General features: G+C 37.6%; 1 protein-coding gene and 1 long non-coding RNA gene across 4 annotated transcripts in view; one reads left to right on the top strand and one right to left on the bottom strand.

The window, feature by feature from the left end:
- The window catches only part of LOC139273047 (uncharacterized), a 58,970-nt gene that overhangs the window by 21,061 nt on the left and 18,509 nt on the right, over positions 1-19,400 (top strand). The gene's annotated exons all lie outside the window — the stretch shown is intronic.
- The window catches only part of ppm1ba (protein phosphatase, Mg2+/Mn2+ dependent, 1Ba), a 136,315-nt gene continuing 118,028 nt past the window's right edge, over positions 1,114-19,400 (bottom strand). For 2 of the 3 annotated variants that reach the window (XM_070889344.1, XM_070889345.1), the window contains exons 4-6: positions 15,107-15,218; positions 10,502-10,559; positions 4,863-5,620 (exon numbers count right to left, since the gene is read on the bottom strand). In XM_070889344.1, coding sequence (XP_070745445.1) covers positions 5,369-5,620; positions 10,502-10,559; positions 15,107-15,218 — 422 coding nt within the window. In that variant the 3' untranslated portion in view covers positions 4,863-5,368. Of the gene's footprint in view, positions 3,098-4,862; positions 5,621-10,501; positions 10,560-15,106; positions 15,219-19,400 lie in introns of those variants that run through there. The other variant, XM_070889346.1, reaches the window with a different exon arrangement.

Genomic DNA, 19,400 nt, shown 5'->3' with positions numbered 1-19,400 from the left:
GCACTCACCAGGTGAGCAAGGGGGCACACGTATAATAACGAAGAATGAAGTCAATCAAATGCTATCCACTGAGCATTTGATTCACAATTAAGTATAAAATGTACAAAATTATATGGTTGACAAATTTTGAGAGATGACACAGCAACTTAAATATAGGCTTAATGAATTTTATAAGCATCGTAGAAAGATATGACAATAGAATACTTGCAACAGAAACTCAATGTTTTAGGATTTTTTCCCCCATTTATCATAGGACTATGATCCACCATGATACTGGCCATCATAGTGTAAACAGTTTTCAAAGGCATCTTTGTTCAGCAGAAATAGGAAATTATGGTTACCATGGGACTACAGTGGCAGAACATCAAGCGTTGCTTGATTAGGGGTATATTTCCAAAATGTCAACCTGTCTCTTTACAGATGCTGACTGGTTTACTATATATTTCCAACATTTTCAGCATCAATATTATCTCAATGTGTTGATTTAATAATTTTTTTAAGCTTTATACATTATTTGCCAAAGTTACAGGTACGATCATTTTCATTTTTTTTGCAAATGGCAGGTGTATTCCAGAACTTATACAGTTCAGGATAGAAGATATGTATTTGAAGTGAGTGTAGAATCCACAAACACTTAAAAATGCTCAGTATCTATAAGCATGAAGGCAAATTATATACTCAATACATAGATAATCTGAATGGCCAACTGAATCTTCCGTTCCAAGGAGAGAATATTTTAAATGCAAGATCAGCCAATACGTTTACATACAGTGCTGAAGCAGTTTATAAAGCGTTATCACTTATATCATTTCAGAATACTATTGGAAAAGGTTGTGTGAATCAAACAAAATTACTGAGTCTTTGCTCTGGAAATAGGTAACACTATAAACATAATTCCATCTTTTAAAATAAATGCTTTGCAGTATATTTGACCTCAGAATACATTCTGTCCCATTACCCAACAGGATCCAAAAAAACTTTTGAAGTGCAAACTTTAAAGTTCCATTTGAACTTTTTTTAAAAACCTGTAGCAATTACATATGAACTAGTCACAAAATAATTCAAAAAATGGCTCAAGATTATTACAAGAACCAGCTTTTTCTCTATTGTAAATAAGAGTACAAAATATAGATTGGGTTTATTCTCGGGCAGTATATACACATGATACAAACTGTAAATACAAAAGTCACAATGCATTTAGCAATCCTTTATTGAAGATAACAAGGTGGTTATGATCACTGTATTGTATGAAACATCACAAATATCATACAGGGAATATACTATAGTCAGTACAGGGAAGGACCAGAGTGGACATTCTGTGGACAATAAGAAACCACTTGTGCACTCTTCATCCCTATCCTAAAACAACCCCATAATCTCAACAAAGGGTCAAAACACCTGTTAACATCATCTTCTTCAGGACATTTTCATTGTTGTAGCTAAAATCTAGTGAATAAATAAAAACACTGGCAATAATCATACTCTCTAGGCCAAGAATCATACCTACACAATGAACCAAACGATTGGGGAAGCTGGTTGTAGGCACCAGTGCTCAAGGGTGTATGGTAACAGGCAGCTTTCCAGCATAAGGACTTAATGAGGGGAAAAAAAAACAAAGTTAGAGAAATACAAATGAATTCCATTTTATACAAATCCAATCAGCATCACTCATTAGTATGTTTCAATCACATATAAGGGCAATGAACATTTTCAACAATACACCACTAACAGACTAGCTGCATCATTTAAATCTTACAAGGCATCCATAGCATGTGTATTGTGTACAAGTGGATACATTCATTGCTCTCTCTGCCCTCAATGCTGCTCAAATCCCCTTCCCCTCAACCATTAGCTTAAACCGAACTTTAGTACATGCACAACTCAAACTTACTCAGTAAAATCATGTTATTGCAGAAATATAAATCAAACTAAGAATCTTCAAGTACCTTAAAAGACAGCCACTCTGTACCATGCCCATTCCACAATGAATGAAAGAAAAATCACTGAACAAAATTAAGAAACATATTTTGTAAAGCTTAAATTCACAATAGAATATTTTAAATTGCATTTATAAATCTATGTGATCTCTAGTTTTGTAATTGTTAATGCAAACAATTCTCTTTTGCAAAACTATACCCCAGTTTACACAAGGCTGTCTCTCTTTATTTCTGCTGCAAATCAATGATACTAATAGAAAACCACATATAGAACAAAATCACAATTTACAATATCATGTGAGAAAGGCAAATTTTATAGCGATATTTTCAACTTCTGCAATAATGAGTGGGATGTCTGAAGCAAATGACAAGTGACATAGAAGCATAAATTAATCTATTCATTTTTGTCCAAAGGTTCTGCTTAGCAAGAGCTTATAATCTACACATGCTTTAAAATCATAAGGGAACTTTACCATACATTTGCTATATTTATTGCCAAATGCAATGTTATCTTCAAGCAAGCAGTAGACAACATATACTGCATTATCTGACAGCAGAAAAAACTGAGTATTTGGTAGTACAGCAGAAATTGAAGTGAAGAATTACACAAAATAAATTTCTACAGCATTCTGCTTACTGCATGTTCCCTCTGGGCCTGAGATAGGTGCAGAAGCTCTCAACCTTGAACCTTGCAATCAAGTAATGCCTTATACAGCAATTTGTACATGCTCATGTCCGGTGAATTAGATTTAAATTAACAGTACTTAGTGCATCTTCCAAATGAAACTAGAAATCCATGCACCTCAGGTACTTTATTACATCTGCTAACTGCATCACCATTCCTTCAGGCAACAAGTTGGGTACAGATGCAATCAGCAAGTCTGAGGCAGTCAACAAAATACTGTTTTACAGGAAGATGCGCAAGAGTGGCAATATTAGAATATGCAAAAAAAAAATGAACAAATGGTGTATAATTCTAACAATTAAGTTCTCCTGCCCTTCTGACAAAATGACTTTAAAAGAAGATCCTTTGGATTTTTAATTTCCCTTGTAGTAAATAAAAGGTGTGTGAACGAAGGTTTCTTCCATATTTCAAACCAGGAAATTCTTAGCGATTCTAGCCTATTTAACTACCAGGGGTCTTCAAGATCTGCGGAACCCTGTGAGAAACAAAATAATACTATTACACTTGCATTCTCCACCATGCATACAGAAGTTTTGAAAATGTCTTACCTGTTGAATATATCAAATATAAAGGAAAGACAACAGACAAGAAAAGGAGCTTTATATTACTTTAAGATATTGGAACAAATAAGCACAAAGGGATAAAAGTCGTCTTATTCTTGGATACACAGCAGTAAAAACCTTCCCAATAGAACATATTAGTTTGATTCTTTGATAGGGGATTAGTTTGATGGGGGAAAAAAAAGAGAAAAAGTATCCTGATGAATAAAGTCCAAAGATGATTCAAGCTACATAAAAAAAGGGGTTACGAGCAACATTTCAAATATTGCAAAAAGCTTCTATTTTGCAATATTTCAAATGTTGTAATGTATATCTTTATATAAAATATAACTAATTTTACAAAATAATCTTTCAATGTAATCACATTTTGGAAGGGACATGAAAAGGTTCTGAAAATAAAACTTTAAATAACATTTAAAATTAATCTAATTTAAGACTGTACACGTAGTATCTTTAATTGTCGTTGCTCTTCATCAATCTCTGATGTCTTTTCACCTGTGTAGAACATATTAAAATATGTGCAAGAAAAAGAAACTTGAAATCTGTCCAGGCAGGTAGAAAATATGAAATATTCACCCGATGGCTTATGAAGTAGCACGAAGCTCATTGTGAAATAGCATTGTTTTGATAAGTTTACATATTTTAATCCAAGATTTTACACAGAGTAACAGCAAAAAAACTGTATTGATTTCCAACAGAACTAAATTCTAGGCTCATTCTTCAAAAAAATTAAGATATTTTAAATTATCAGTAAATAGATTAGCCTTTCAAAGTGTGTTCAAGCCTATTTACTGAATGTTTGATGATTTGCCTGCTAACACAGTGATATGATACAATATATACAATGTTTTATCTTGATCCGCACAGTCCCCATTAGAGTTCATTCTCTATGTAATTTCTGTGGAATATTAAAGTCATACAGAAAGGTACTTGCATTTGTGCATTGGACTTCAAACAGTTTTAAATATGGTTGTTGATGAATAAGCTCAAGTTTTAGGTAGAGTCTTGTTTAGCAAATCTTCTTTGCCAGAATCAGAAGTATACAGAACACACTGAATCTGAAAAAATCCATTCCATTTTCATCTCATTCTACCACTAATGAGTATATATTGGAGTATACAAATGCCACATATTTTAGAAATATGTCTCCTTTTCTCTTTTATAAATGAGCTGTTCTGTTTGAACACCTAATTTCTCATTAACATTACCAGTGCTTTCATACACCTTTCTGAAACAAATTATAGGATGTAAATTCTTAAAACATTTCACCAACTTGTTTAAAATAACCACCCACTACCTGGCCAAATGTTAGTAGTGTTCTTTTGGAAATTAGCCAAAAGAATTTCTTGTATTAAGTTGTACATTGGCTTAGAGGGTCCGTGCAGACTCAAACAATACATAGCTGTGCATGTAATGCAGATTATTTTCTAAACAATCTGATGGCTTTAATTTATATTTTAAAGCAAGGTGTGGAAATAATGACACATATAAATGGTTGCATAAGAATTGTAAACATATGTAAAATGGTGCATTTAATTAAAATGAATTTAGAAAAATTGTAACTAGGATGCATTGAAGTGCGCGTGTTTAAAATCATTTTCTGCAGTATTTACCTTTTTAAATGCAAACATTGTAGCCTCCAGACAAGCCACTTACTAAACGTAAAACACAACCATCTGGTTTCACGTTTTTTTACACATTTATTGTGGTGCACAAAGTATATCCATATTAACTTGTAATGAGCAAGTTAAACAATGGTCCAGACATACTATAAAGCTTTATTACACATTAAAAACAGACAAATCCCCTCTCTGGCTGAATACTGCAAAAAGCAAGAACATACCCAGAGGGATTGTTCACAAATAACTGACATTTACACTAAAGCATGGCGGATTTATCAATGTCACAAGCATCTGTTCTGAATCATGCATTTACTATGTTTACATTTTTACAACCGAAATTAATGTGCTACAAACAGGTCTTGAAAATTAACTGTCACTGCTTGTGCTGTTATGGTGACCTGACAACAAAAATCTGTATCACAAGCACACAAATACTTTTTAAAAAAACATGCAATAGAAGTCACAAACTCATGCAATGTAATAAATTATAACACAGTTGATACACAAAGCTGGAATCATGAGCTCTTAAGGTGTTTCTCATTTATTACTACATCTTCAATCAGTTCAGTTTACATCCTCAGGTCGAGTCTCCTCATCAGCCCGCAACCTGGTCTCTGATTGTCTAGCAGGCATAACTGCAGTAGAAGCAGCTTGTTCGGTGGTACTTGCTTCCCCTTGGATCTGAGCTAGCCTGTAATTAGCCAGCATCTCCTCCATTAGGTGGCGGTAGTTCCCCCTATGATTAATTCTCAATTGTCTGAGTGTCTCGAGCAATTTGCCCGGTCTTGTTCCCCCTTCATCTGCTCCAGTAGGGTCCTTTTCAAGATTCAATACCCCAGTGTGAGTAAACAGCCTATGATAATCTTTTGGACTATCAAATACATATAAAATTAATTCTCAAAAGGAGCTCCTATGGTTAGTAAATATGCATCAAAACCATATTTGTGACTTCCTTTGAAGCTACACAAAAAGGCTAGCTAATTAATGTTAAGATTAGAAGTGTAGGAGAATAAAGTAGGAATTCAGTTTTAAGTCCTGCATTGTCATGCCCCTTTAATATCTGAATAACTTCCAAAAGGTACTAGCCAATATTAAAAAGGACTGTCACACAATCAAGTGATTGCATATTAATTCATTTATGAAATAATTTAATTTTTAAAATCGGTTCTCTAATGTTGAAAATCTCATCAACAATCTGTTTTCAATATGCAATAATCTTCGCAGTATTCAGACTAAAAACATACACAAAATGAAAATTACCTCCGCATCTTTTCTCAGCCATAACCCTTTTAAGTTCTAACTACTGCAAAATACATTTTTACTTAGATATTATGTTGCATGTGCTTCTACAGAAGACAACCTGAGTGAATACAAACAGAATTTGAAGCTTATACTCTGGTATTTGAAATATACTTTGATAAAACCCCTCTGGAGGACTGTTACCAATGAGCACGAACTGAGTAATTCCACTTCTCCAATGAATCTGAATTGCACTGTTAATTTGGCTTTTAGGATTAAGTAATTAAATAGAATTCATATATTTAATCTCCTGTGTACAATTATTGATTATAACATTTAACTAGTGTTTTGATAAGTGGCATTTGTATCCTATTATTAGGGAGGTCTTTTAGAAATCATATGTTCTGCTTTTTGTTCATAGCTTCATTCTTACCACAAAAATGAAAATTAAAAAAATAAGGCACCAAGAATTCCTCCTTAAATTGTAAATCTTTGCAGTTTAAGATTAGTATTTATTTCAGTTCTGTAAAGATGATTTATGGTAGTTTCCCATTAAGTACTACTGCAGCTACTTGAAAATAGTCTTGTTTATATTAGTTTTATAGGACTTTTATTTAGAACCTTTCAATTTGTATCATGGAGGAAATATTCCACTTAAATAGTATAATGCTAAACTTGCATTGCATGTATATTTATGAATAAAGGACTATTTCTAAAGCAGAGTAAGACCAGACTGAGACAAGTGCATCAATACCATAGGTTTGCATAATTAAACCTGGTCTGCAGTATTTGCTCCAGTCATAGGCAATCTAAATTTAATATTTATATGATGATACTGCAAGACTTGCATACAGTCAGCTATCAGTAACCCGCTAAAGCAAGGAGAATGAATAATCAGTCAGCCTTAAGTTAAAAATATACTATTCAATGGATATTAAGTTTATGGGGTTACAGTATTCTAGGAAACATTTTAAGCCTCACAATACATTTTACCTATTTTAAAAACTATTTACAGAACTGATTAAATATTAAAATAGTCCTTTGCACTTATAGTCCAAATTTTTGAAGTGGTCTGCGCTATCACACCAGCAGCATATAGGTTCACAGATAATGCAAATTTTCTTTGCCCCTGATATAGTACTACTGTTTCATGAAAGCTTTACATAAATAAATGTTTTGAAGTCAATTAACATAGGCCACTGTTGTCCAATACATTAGACACAAGCCAATGTGGGAATCGAGATGTGGCTAACTGCAATTTTGATGAGGAAATAAAAATGAGTAATAAGACAATGTTGTCACCGTTGGGCATGTGATCTCAACACTCATATTTGCACGGTGTACACAACCTTTTTTATGCATTTGTTGGTGAAATTATAAGATGTAAAACAGAGTGTGGGCGTTTTTTGATCGTAGAGTGCTTTATTTCCTTGGTGACCGTTGCTAGATGTTTGTTAAGTAAATATACACGAAATAAATTTACCTTTAAATGATACAAGGTGCTTTCTAGTGCACGTGACTAAAACAGTGTCGCCGTAGCAACACCTGTGGCTAGTCAGCAATCTCTATTGGACAACATTGACATATGCAAATGAAAGGGAAAACACAATCCTGGACAAACCTAGCGGACGTCTTTTTTATAAAATTTACATTTTCTGCTGAATTCTTATGCCCATCAAAATGATGAATGTCAGGATTGGAAACACGGGTTTTCCGCTTATTTGACACCAATGTCAGTATCAAGCATTGCCAAATCAGGTACAGTACATATGGATCAACTCTAACTTAAGAACACTTACTGCTGTACCATTATGGAATTCTCAATTCCACCAACAGCTTCTGAATAAGATGGTCAGTTCTGTGCATTCCGTTCTCAATTCCAATAGTTTTGTGCTGAGTAACTACACTTTTTAAAAGCTGAACTAAGACTGCCCAATCATATTTCATATAGGATCTTTACTCAATCAGAAGACAGAAAAGTTCATCCTATAATTTTGTGCCGAATGTGAATCAAAATATGGGAGATAATCAAAAAGTGAGCCATCTAGATTTTTATTCTCTAAATCTAATTTCGACACATTATTTTTTTCTCCATGCCAGATTCCCTTTCTATAACTGAGGATCTTAATGACTTCTACTTGTACTTAATGTACTCTTGAGCCAGTTGTGAAGTGCTACCATATCCTAGGCTATGAATGAAGTGTGGGATGTATGATTCAAGAACAGCAAACTGAAAAAGAATCCATTTTTTCTACCTCCCCAAAGATGGAAGACTATGGCCCAGAATTTGCTGCCAAACATAATAGTTAGTTCACGGAGCATGTTATTAATGCATAAAAAAAACACAGTAAATTGTAGCAAGGAAGAAATATGCTGTGTGATGCAAATTGCTGGATAATTTGGATCGCTCAGTCGATAGCCTCACAAAAACTAGAGCTCGCCATCAACCTCCCCATCACTATATTTGGGCTGTAAAAACAAATCAAACTCACCACAGAAAAAAAAAGTTAGGGCTGCTATTTCACGGCTTAAGGACCCTATTAATGGGGTAATGTGTGTTTCGAATAACCTTCCACTTTGAAACCAGTTAGCAATTAAGGATAATTGTTCTGCACACACTGTATAAAGCACACAGCTAGGATACGTTAAACTGGGGAAATTATTAAAGGAAATAAATCCTTCAGAGAAAAAAAAGCATTAGGGAATACAACTAAATAAAAGGACAAAAGAAAAAAAAACAGATTAGCAAGTGCTTTACTGGATGCAAATTTTGCTGATTAAGAATATACAGGTTAGTTACTGGCTGGCAAAGCAAAAAATATTTTTGACTAGCAGAAAGGAAGATCATCAAATGTGATTTGTTGCGAATGGCTATAGCTTCCCCGTGTAAGCAGCAGCTACCTTCAGTTCCTGAACTTAATGAATTAAAAAACGATTTGAACCCTTCACAGAAGGCTGTCTTATATGTTTGTGTGCTGTGTTCTATAGGCAAAAATACTTGGAACTAAACATTTTCCTGCATGTAATTTGGTGATATTTTAATAAACTTATGATTTAAAGGATGTCCATCCTGCCACTTCACAACTCTGCTAACCATTCAAATCCGTACATTTCATTGGTTAAGGAGATAACTATTGATCCCACCATTCACCAAGGTCCCAGATGCCCAGTTGACCTCGCCATACCATTATTAATTACCACTTACAGCAATTTGGGGCGCAAAATTAATTGGAGCTGAAGAGCGAGGAAAATATTCAACTCATGGCATTCACCACGAGATGCCCCGCTTCAGCAAATTCTGGGCCTACATGTATGTGGCACATCAAATGAACTAAAACTCAACCAGTTTACAGAACTGAGTTCAAATAATAGGTAGCTTTGGGGCTCAAACTCATTCCATTCTTCCTTAAAACCATGGACTTTAATGTAACCCAATGCCTGCTCGTATCTTGTAACAAAATCTAACTTAAGCTGTGGTACTATAAAATCAAGCGGTCTAAATGCTACAGTAGGTTAACAGACCATCCTTTCAACATTGTTACCTGGCTTCAAATGCAGTTTAGATGTGGAAGTAGTTTAGGTAGTCTCACCACAATTTCTGTAAGGGCAATAGTAGAATTGTCCATAATTTGATACCAATTGCTAATCTAATTCATATTTAAGACTTGTGATGTGGGAAGTGAAATAAATTAGCACTCGTGCAAAAGGTAGCAATCTAAGGTTCAGGTTGGCAAACGATCTGGGAATAGAACACAGGGAGCTTTGCTATGTATCCAGCCTGAGGTATGTCCGCCCCAAGAGTTTATGATGCATATAAAGGGTGTCAGAAATGAATAAAAGTCTCAATCCTCAGTATCATTAATCTTGAGCAGAATTCATCAAAAAATGTAAGTTTAAAAAAAACTATTTAATACACTTTGCTTTATTTCTTCCACAAATTCCACAAGCAAGATTAGGTTACTTTTAATAACTTAACATTTTTACTGAGGTACAGTTTAAGCAATTAATTAGTGCATGCTTACTAGAATACATTTCTAAATAATGTCTTAGACTCTTAAAATACAGGATTTACACCCATAGTTAGTGCACTGTACAGCACAGACCTGTTGGGCCTGTTTTTGTACTGTAAAATTCTATTCAAGCAGCAAAGTTGCGCCTTTAGTTAAGTCAAATCCACAATTACACATCCACTAAGTTTCTGATTCAAAATCTCGTATAAAAGGTGGTCAGAAATTGTTGCAAGTTTTTTTTTGCATGACAAAAATATATTTTCCATAATGATTAAAAGGTTATCAAATGGCACTCTATTTCTAGCAAACCTTTTGATTAAATAGATTTATGTAATCCACTGAAAAACAAGTATATCGCAGTGAACATTACATGTACATTATATTCAAGAATGAATTTTTGAACATGTTCAGTACAAGAACAGTATGTGCATAAGAAAATAAAGCTCACCCCATCATCATCCCTGTGTGGATTCAGTCTACTATAAACAGCTTCAATCACACTGCGCCTAAAGGGATGAGAGAAACAAAAACTATCACAGATTTTTCTTTTTTCAATTACTTGCAAAAAGATGAAGCAACACTATTTGTACCTTTAATAGAATGTAGCCAAACTTGGATAGAGAGCTATGGAATACCACTGTATCTCATATCTAAAATGTATGCTCATGAAATATAAAAAGTTAATATCCTAAGAAATCTGAAGTTTTATAGAAACTTGGCAGCTAAATCAAATATATATTTTTTAATTCTTTAGTACCTCATTTAATGTATCTTTCCGAAAGAGACCTTTTATTTTGCCCCGTAGCCAAAGAATATGATGAGAAAAATGGTTCAAACATTTGGAGTGAACGAGAGAGATAATTACATAGGAACGAGAGTAGGCCATTCAGCCCCTCGAGCCTGTTCAACGAGTTAGATCGTGGCTAATTTGTACCTCAACTCCATTTATCTGCCTTTGCTCCAAGGTGTCAGACTTAACTCAGTGGTACCACTCTCGCCACTGAAGCAGAAGGTTGTGGGTTCAATCCCACTCCAGAGAAGAGCACATTATCCAGGTTGACACTTAAGTGATTGAGCACTTCACTGTCGAGGTGCCGCTTTTCAGATAAAATGCCCTCTCAGATAGTCATAAAAGATTTCATGGCATTATTCGAAGAAGAGCAGCAGAATCCTGGCCAATATTTATTCCTCAACCAACATCACTAAATAGATTAACTGATCATGTATCTCATTACTGTTTGTGGATCCTAGCTGTGTGCAAATTGCCTGCTGTTTTTCCCTATATTACAACAGTGACTATGCTTCAGAAGTACTTCATTGGTTATGAAGTACTTTCGGACATTCCAAGGTCGTGAAAGGCGCTATATAAATGGAAGTCCTATAGCTAACTAGCAAAAGTTAATCAACAACTTCAAAAAAGCTAGTAACTCAAAGATTGTAAGTCTATGACACGTGAAAACAATTAATTACACACGCTTTGTAACTTAAGCTATAGGTATGGATACTATTCCTTCACTTATATTAAAAATATAAGTACAGGCAACTCTCGATTATCCGGGTCCCTCGGGGATTGGGCTATGCCGGGTAAATATGATTTCTCCGTTAGAGCGATTGACATTATAAAGTTAAAACCCGATGCCTTCCCGGGCCGGAAGGACTCGAAATGCACCGGCGCGATGCCTTCCTGGGCTGAAAGGACTCCGATGTCAGCAGCCCAATATTTTAAATCCTGTTACAATGATTTCCGTTGGATCAGTGTGCGGATAATTGAGTGTTGTCTGTACATAAAGCCTGAAGAGCAATTTCAACATTGAAGGTTCAAAATCGATACTGTATTTCTAACGGGGCCCAGGGAGCATTCACTGTAATGTTTTGCATTAAAAGTCATGTATCCTGCTTAATTTTAAACACATATACTTCACAATTAACAGATTTAGATTTTTTTTTAAAAAACAAAAACATTTGGATTTTCAATGGACTAACCAGACCATCAATCCAAGACCAAGTCATTAATGTACATTAAAAAAACAGCAGTAGTCCTAGTACTAAACCATGGGGAACTTCACTTGGGATCCCTTAGCCAGTTTCGTATCCATGCTACTACTGCCCCTTTTATCCCATGTGTTTTAATTTTGCTAACAAGATCAATATATAGTCCACCCTCTGTTACCTCATCAAAAAACTCAAATCAAATTAGTCAAACAAGATTTGCCTTCAACATATCTATGTTGGCCATCCTTTATTAGTCAATGCTTAACCAAGTAATTTTCTCCCCGATTATTGTTTGTAAAAGCTTCCTCACCACCGACATTAAACTGACTGGCCTGTAGTTGCCAGGCTCATCTTTCTCCCCTTTTTTGAACAAGGATGTAACATTTGCAATCCTCAAGTCCTTTGGCACCGCCCCAGTATCTAAGGAAGATTGTGGTCAGCACCTCTAATTTCTACCCTTACTTCCATCAACAACCTAGGAGACAACCCATCTGGGCTAGGTGACTTATCTACGTCAAGTATTGCCAGTCTCCATCCACATCCCTCTTCCACCCAATGCTACCCTTTTCTGTGTCCGCCCCTGGAAAAAAACTCTTTCCCAACTCTCTTACAACTGCACTTATGAACTCCCAATTGTCCAGCCTTTGGCCCTTCATTCATCATGACATTTCTGCAGCTACCGATCTGCTCAATCACACTCTCATCACCTCCTTTGATGCCCTAGTCCCTGTTAAAACAATTACTCTCGTTCACCCTGGCCGTTCCCCCCTAGTACAGCCCTGATCTCCGCTCCCTTAAGTCCAAAGGGACGCAGGTTTCAACGGATGTGACGGACAACTGGTTTAGTCATTCACTGCCAGATCTGGCTGGACCTCAAAGCATTATTGGGTTCTGCTCTCGTCTGTCAAAATTGTTCACAATTCCAGAATCATTTGGAATGTAAAGATATTCGGCTTCCATTCTCCACTGCTAACCGTCTTTTTAAACCCCCCTCCCCAGTCTCCGCCCTCGCCTGCGGCAAGTATGAGGAGCTCATGGACTTCTTTGTCTCTAAAATTATCATCCGTTCGGCTGACTCTTCCCTTCCTTTCCCCCAACCCACCGGGCCAAACTTCCTCTAAGGATCCCCCTGACCTCACATCTCTCCGATCTCCCCTCAAGACCTCTCCACGCTCATCTTGTTCATGAGACCCACTTCCTGCTCCCTTGACCCTATTCCCACCAAATTGCTGACCACACAACTTCCTTTTCTGGCTCCCATGTTAGCTGATAGTTAACGGCTCACTCTCCTCAGGTACTCTCCCCCTTCTCCCTCAAATCTGCCGTCATCACCCAAAAGACCAACCCAAGACCCCTCAGTTCTTGCAAACTACCGCCGTATCTCCGACCTCCCTTTCTTCTCCAAACTCCTTGAACGTGTTGTCACCTCCCAAATTTGTGCCCATCTTTCCCATAATTCCATGTTTGAATTCCTCCAATCCAGTTTCCGCCACAGTACATCAAAATCACAAATTACATATTTTGTGACTGTGACAAAGGCAAACTATCCCTTCTCGTCCTTCTTGACTTGTCTGCAGCCTTTGACACAGTTGACGACCATCTTTCTCCAACGCTTCTCCACTGTCGTCCAGCTGGGTGGGACTGCACAAGCCGGGTTCCATTCTTACCTATCTAATTGTAGCCAGAGATTCACCTGCAACAGCTTCTCTTCCCATTCCCGCATAGTTAACTCTGGTGTCACCCAAGGATCTATCTTTGGCCCAGTCCTATTTCTCATTTGCATGTTGCCCCTTCGCAACATCATCCAAAAATACAGCGTTATTTTCCACATGTACCCTGATGACACCCAGCTCTACCTCACTACCACTTCTCTCGACTCCGTCAGTCTCTAAATTGTCAGACTGCTTGTCCAACATCCAGTTCTGGATGAGCTGAAATGTTCTCCAATTGAATATTGGGAAGACCGAAGTCATTGTTTTCGGTCCCCGTCACAAACTACGTTCCCTAGCCACTGACTCCATCCCTCTCCCCAACTTCCGTCTGAAGCTGAATCACACTGTTCGTAACCATGGTGTCATATTTGAACCCGAATTGAGCTTTCGACCACATATCTGCAGCATAACTAAGACCACCTTTTCTACCTCCATAACATTACCCGTCTCCGCCCTTGCCTCAGCTCATCTGCAGCTGAAGCCCTCACCCATGCCTTTGTTACCTCTAGACTTAACTATTCCAACGCACTCCTGGCTGGCTTCCTACATTCTACACTATGAAAATTAGAGGGGTGATCTAAAACTCGTCTGCCCATGTCCTAACTCGCACCATGTCCCCCTCACCCATCACCCCTATGCTCGCTAACCTATATTGGTTAAGCAACGCCTCAATTTCAAAACTCTCATCCTTTTCAAATCCCCCCATGGCCTCGCCCCTCCCCATCTCTGTAATCTCCTCCAGCCCCACAACCCCCCTCCCCAGAGATGTCTGCGCTCCTCTAATTCTGCCGCCAAGCATCCCTGATTATAATCACTCAACCATTGGTGGCTGTGCCTTCTGTTGCCTCGGCCCTAAGCTCTGGAATTCTCTGCCGAAACCGTGCTGCCTCCACCTCTCTTTCCTCATTCAAGACGCTCCTTAAAACCTACTCTTTGACCAAGCTTTTGGTCATCTGCCCTAATTTCTCATGTGGCTCAGTGTCAAATTTTTAATTTCATAATACTCCTGTGAAGCGCCTAGGGACATTTCACTACATTAAAGGCGCTATATAAATACAAGTTGTTGTTGTCTTCCGAGAACCTCTTTTTTTAATCTGATCCAGTATTGTGGCAACCTCCTCATTTACCATAGCTTTGGCAATAGGGCGTTTAGGATGATTTGCTTTCCTGTAAAACGATTGGGAACAAGCTTTTTTGGTGTCAGGTGACGGAGAAGAAACTTTGTGTAGGAAAGTAGAAAAGTTATGTCCATTCTTTGCTTGTTATTTTACCAATTGGAGTGGTGAAAAACACAATATATTTGAATAATTTAAGGAGATAATTTCAGATGCAAGGTATTTTATACTCACTTGCTTGCAAGGCCTCCTCCTGGGGGTAGATTAGGGATATTCTCCATAGAGAGGGTACGCATCACGTGAACCAATTCAGGCATCCCTTCTTCACTGGGTTTCAGCATGATTTCTGTATTGGTAATTAAAAATCACACACATGTAACTGAAGGTGTCTTTAAGTTACAAATTTGCCAGAATGCTTTGTGCAATTGCCACCAAAATTAAAAACTTCGATAAGATTTGCTTTTCATAATCTGTAAACTCAACAAAAAACTGGATACTCATTTAGTCCCATGTTAGATACAAAAAATGGTCCAAAAATTCTTTGCTCAACAGTACACACACTTCTGCTGGACAAAAAGTATTGTACTTACTTTGGATGAGACAATAGTTTAACTACATCAAGTTTAAGTGTTAACGCTCACCTCAAGTCAGAAGGCTGTGGGTTAAAATCCCACTCTCTGAGCAGCTACTTCAGTGCAGTACTGAGGAAGTACTACATCATCAGAGCTGCCGAGCTTCAAATTAAATATTAAAATTGAGGCTTCTCTATCTGTTAAGAGTTCATGACACTATTTGGAGAGGAGCAGGGAGTTCACCCAGAGCTAACATTCTTCCCTGAACCAAGTCCACCAAAAGGTTTCTGCACAAGATAAAAGTTCACAGGGTTGGGGGGTAATATATTAGCATGGATAGAGGATTGGCTAACTAACAGAAAACAGTTGGGATAAATGTTTCATTCTCTGGTTGGCAACCAGTAACTAGTGAGGTGCCGCAGGGATCAGTGCTGGGACCCCAACTATTTACAATCTATATTAACGACTTGGAAGAAGGGACTGAGTGTAAAGTAGCCAAGTTTGTTGACAATACAAAGATGAGAGGAAAAGCAATGTGTGAGGAGGACACAAAAAAAATCAGCAAAAGGACATCGACAGGCTAAGTGAGTGGGCAAAAATTTGGCAGAAGGAGTATAATGTTGGAAAGTGTGAGGTCATGCACTTTGGCAGAAAATAAATCAAAGAGCAAGTTATTATTTAAATGGAGAAAGATTGCAAAGTACTGCAGTATAGCAGGACTTGGAGGTACTTGTGCATGAAACACAAAAGGATAGTATGCAGGTACAGCAAGTGATCAGGAAGGCCAATGGAATCTTGGCCTTTATTGCAAAGGGGATGGAGTATAAAAGCAGGGAAGTCTTGCTACAGCTATACAAGGTATTGGTGAGGTCACACTTGGAATACTGCGTGCAGTTTTGGTTTCCATATTTACAAAAGGATATACTTGCTTTGGAGGCAGTTCAGAGAAGGTTCACTAGGTTGATTCCGGGGATGAGGGGATTGACTTATGAGGAAAGGTTGAGTAGGTTGGGCCTCTACTCACTGAAATTCAGATGAATGAGAGGTGATCTTATCGAAGTGTATAAGATTATGAGGGGGCTTGACAAGGTTGATGGAGAGAATGTTTCCACTGATGGGGGAGACTAGAACTAGAGAGCATGATCTTAAAATAAGGGGCTGCTCATTTAAAACAGAGATGAAGAGGAATTTCTTCTCTGAGGGTTGTAAATCTGTCGAATTTGCTGCCTCGAAGAGCTGTGGAAGCTGGGACACTGAATAAATTTAAGACAGAAATAGAGAGTTTCTTGAGCGATAAGGGGTTTATGGGGAGCAGGTGGGGAAGTGGAGCTAAGTCCATGATCAGATCAGCCATGATCTTATTAAATGGCGGAGCAGGCTCGAGGGGCCGTATGGCCTACTCCTATTTCTTATGTTCTTAGTGGTCATTCATCAGATTGATGCTTTTTGTAGGATTTTAGCATGTGTAAATCTGCTGCCATGTTTGCCTAAATAACACTGACAGCACTTCAAAATTAATTTGCACTTTGAGACATTTCTCAGAGATGTGATAATGCACTATATAAACGCAGATCTTTATTTGAAACTAGCACAACTAAGTGCAGATCATTTTCAACACCAAATCTAAAAGGCTGAAGCAGTTTGAACCAAAAAAAAAACTTTGGTAAGGGCTGATTGTAAAACAGGGCTGCAGTGGCAACCTGCCCGTATATTAGTGTTTGAAGTGCAAATGAGGTCCGCTCACATTTTATCACTATGTACTGAGGTGGGTTGAAGGGGCATCCTCCTCAGAAATTTGGCCTGCATGGAAAAAGGTGACTGTTCAGGTGAATGTAATGTCTATGATGTGCTCTATTTGTTACTTTGTGGAAGCATGGGCTTCATAAGGTTTGTAGATTTCAGACTACCTTAAAAAGAGCAGGACCACACCGATTTACGGGCCGGGCCCCTGCACATTGCTCCCTCTAATTTATTATTTGCCATTAGAGGGAGCAACGTGCGATGGGCCGGCCCAGATATCAGCACTGTCCTGGCCTGCAAGACCATCAGCAAAAACAAGCTCACATTCAGAACCCAGTTAAAGAAATCTAAGAAACTTACTCTCAAAGACTTCAGAGCTGATCATGTATTTTTGGGGCAAGCTATGCAAAAAGCCAGGTAGCGAACCCCTACCCTTAGTTACATAATTTTGAAATCTTGAATGAGGCCTGCACACAGTAGCATGAGCCTCCTATGAAACCAGTTGAGCCAATAAAAGTAATTTCATCTCAATGCAAAGCCTTTTCCGAGGATTTTCCAATTGTCTCACACTAAGACAAGCATCGCATACTAGCTGACTTGAAAAATGTCCCTTTTCATTTCTTTTGAGGGTGGGAGGTGCTTCCAAAAGATTATCAGGAATTGGACTACTCTCATCCAAAACAAAACATAGCAGTCTAGGTGTACTGATCAGTTGTAACAGACCTTTATAAATTTATTTTATCCTCTCCTGCACCAAAACTGCCTCCTGAATTCCAACAGGCACAGGCTCGCTAATCCTGCATGTTTCAACAAGCACATTCGACAGTGATTTTGGGTCAAGGACAAGGAGAGTCTCATCTTTTGAGCGAGCGATTTACCTCACCTCAATGCGAAGACTAACCACCGGTTATTCAAAATAATGTGTCTGTGGTGCTGTAAGGGAAATCATATTCAGAAAACACAATGATAATCCTTAGACAAAAGAAATCTAAAGCAAGACAATAACTTGGTTTAAGTTGCAAGTACTTAACAGCATCAAGTAAACCAAAGTTATGTACTGATCTATGGCAGCAATGTTGAATAATAGGACTTTAACTTGTCCTTTCATTTTGTCAGCCCCAATTCTGTGATGCGTTATTTACAACATGGTTGTGGTCAGGAACTGCACTGAACAAACCAAAAGGTGAAAAGTTCATTTCAATGCATATGGAAATTTACTTTACCTAAGCTTTTCTGACACATTACACTGGATATTCCAGCAACATCTGCTTACTGCTGACAATATTTTCTGTAAGGGCAATGTCTGAATGGATACAAGTGATGAGGGAATCCTGCCACACATGCTGTGCCAAAAGGCTCGATGCCAGCTGCATACTTCAGCTGATCTAACAGCCGTGTTAACACCATAAAGTACCCCATGTTTTAATCAAACCAGGAAATGCAGTGCGTCTGGTATCCACAGCGTCCAAACAACACAAACCGACTCCACAAGCCAGTTAAATATTCTTGGTAAAAGTTCACACAATTTCCTTCTCTATGCTACTAAGACTTTTTTGGATGAAGAAAAAAAAACTTGGATTCTTTGGAGAAAAGAGCTCTGCAAGTTTATAACAGTCTCATTCGGTGAATAATCAAAAAGTACTCAGCATCATGTAGAAGCCAAGAAAACATTTTACAATTTACAAACAGAAAATTACCCTTACCTCAGTTTTACGAGCAAAGTGTACAGCAGTGTTGAGTGACATTACACAAGCCTACAAGTATAATTTTTCTGAGCTAAACTTTTTTCTCACCCCTGCTCGATTAATTCCAAGTATCTAACCTCATAATACTCACGCTTATCAAAGAACACAGTAATCAATCTTTTAGGGCCACAGAAAACAGAAAACAGAAGGAAACTGAAGAACATTGAAAATAAAAAAATTACTTTGTTCTTGTAACAAATTACATTCTACAGTTTGACAGCATGAATATAAATATTGAGATCCAATACTATGTTTTGTGAAACCTCTCCAACATCGACATCCAGTAGCATGGGTACATTTCCATATTTGTGCTGATGACTTCCAGGTGTACCTCTAATGTCTTTACCAATTCAACTCGCACAAAGGCCTGGATGTGGCAACATTTCCTGCAGCTTAATGTTGGGAAAGCCAAAGTCATTCCTTTTGGCTCTCACCAGCATCTACATGCCTCTAGCTTAGATACCATCAACC

Source organism: Pristiophorus japonicus, chromosome 9 (genome assembly GCF_044704955.1).
Source record: "Pristiophorus japonicus isolate sPriJap1 chromosome 9, sPriJap1.hap1, whole genome shotgun sequence".
In the NCBI taxonomy this organism is placed as follows: domain Eukaryota; kingdom Metazoa; phylum Chordata; class Chondrichthyes; family Pristiophoridae; genus Pristiophorus; species Pristiophorus japonicus.
The sequence above is the reverse complement of the archived record's forward strand: the minus strand, read 5'-3'. Positions and strand labels throughout refer to the sequence as shown.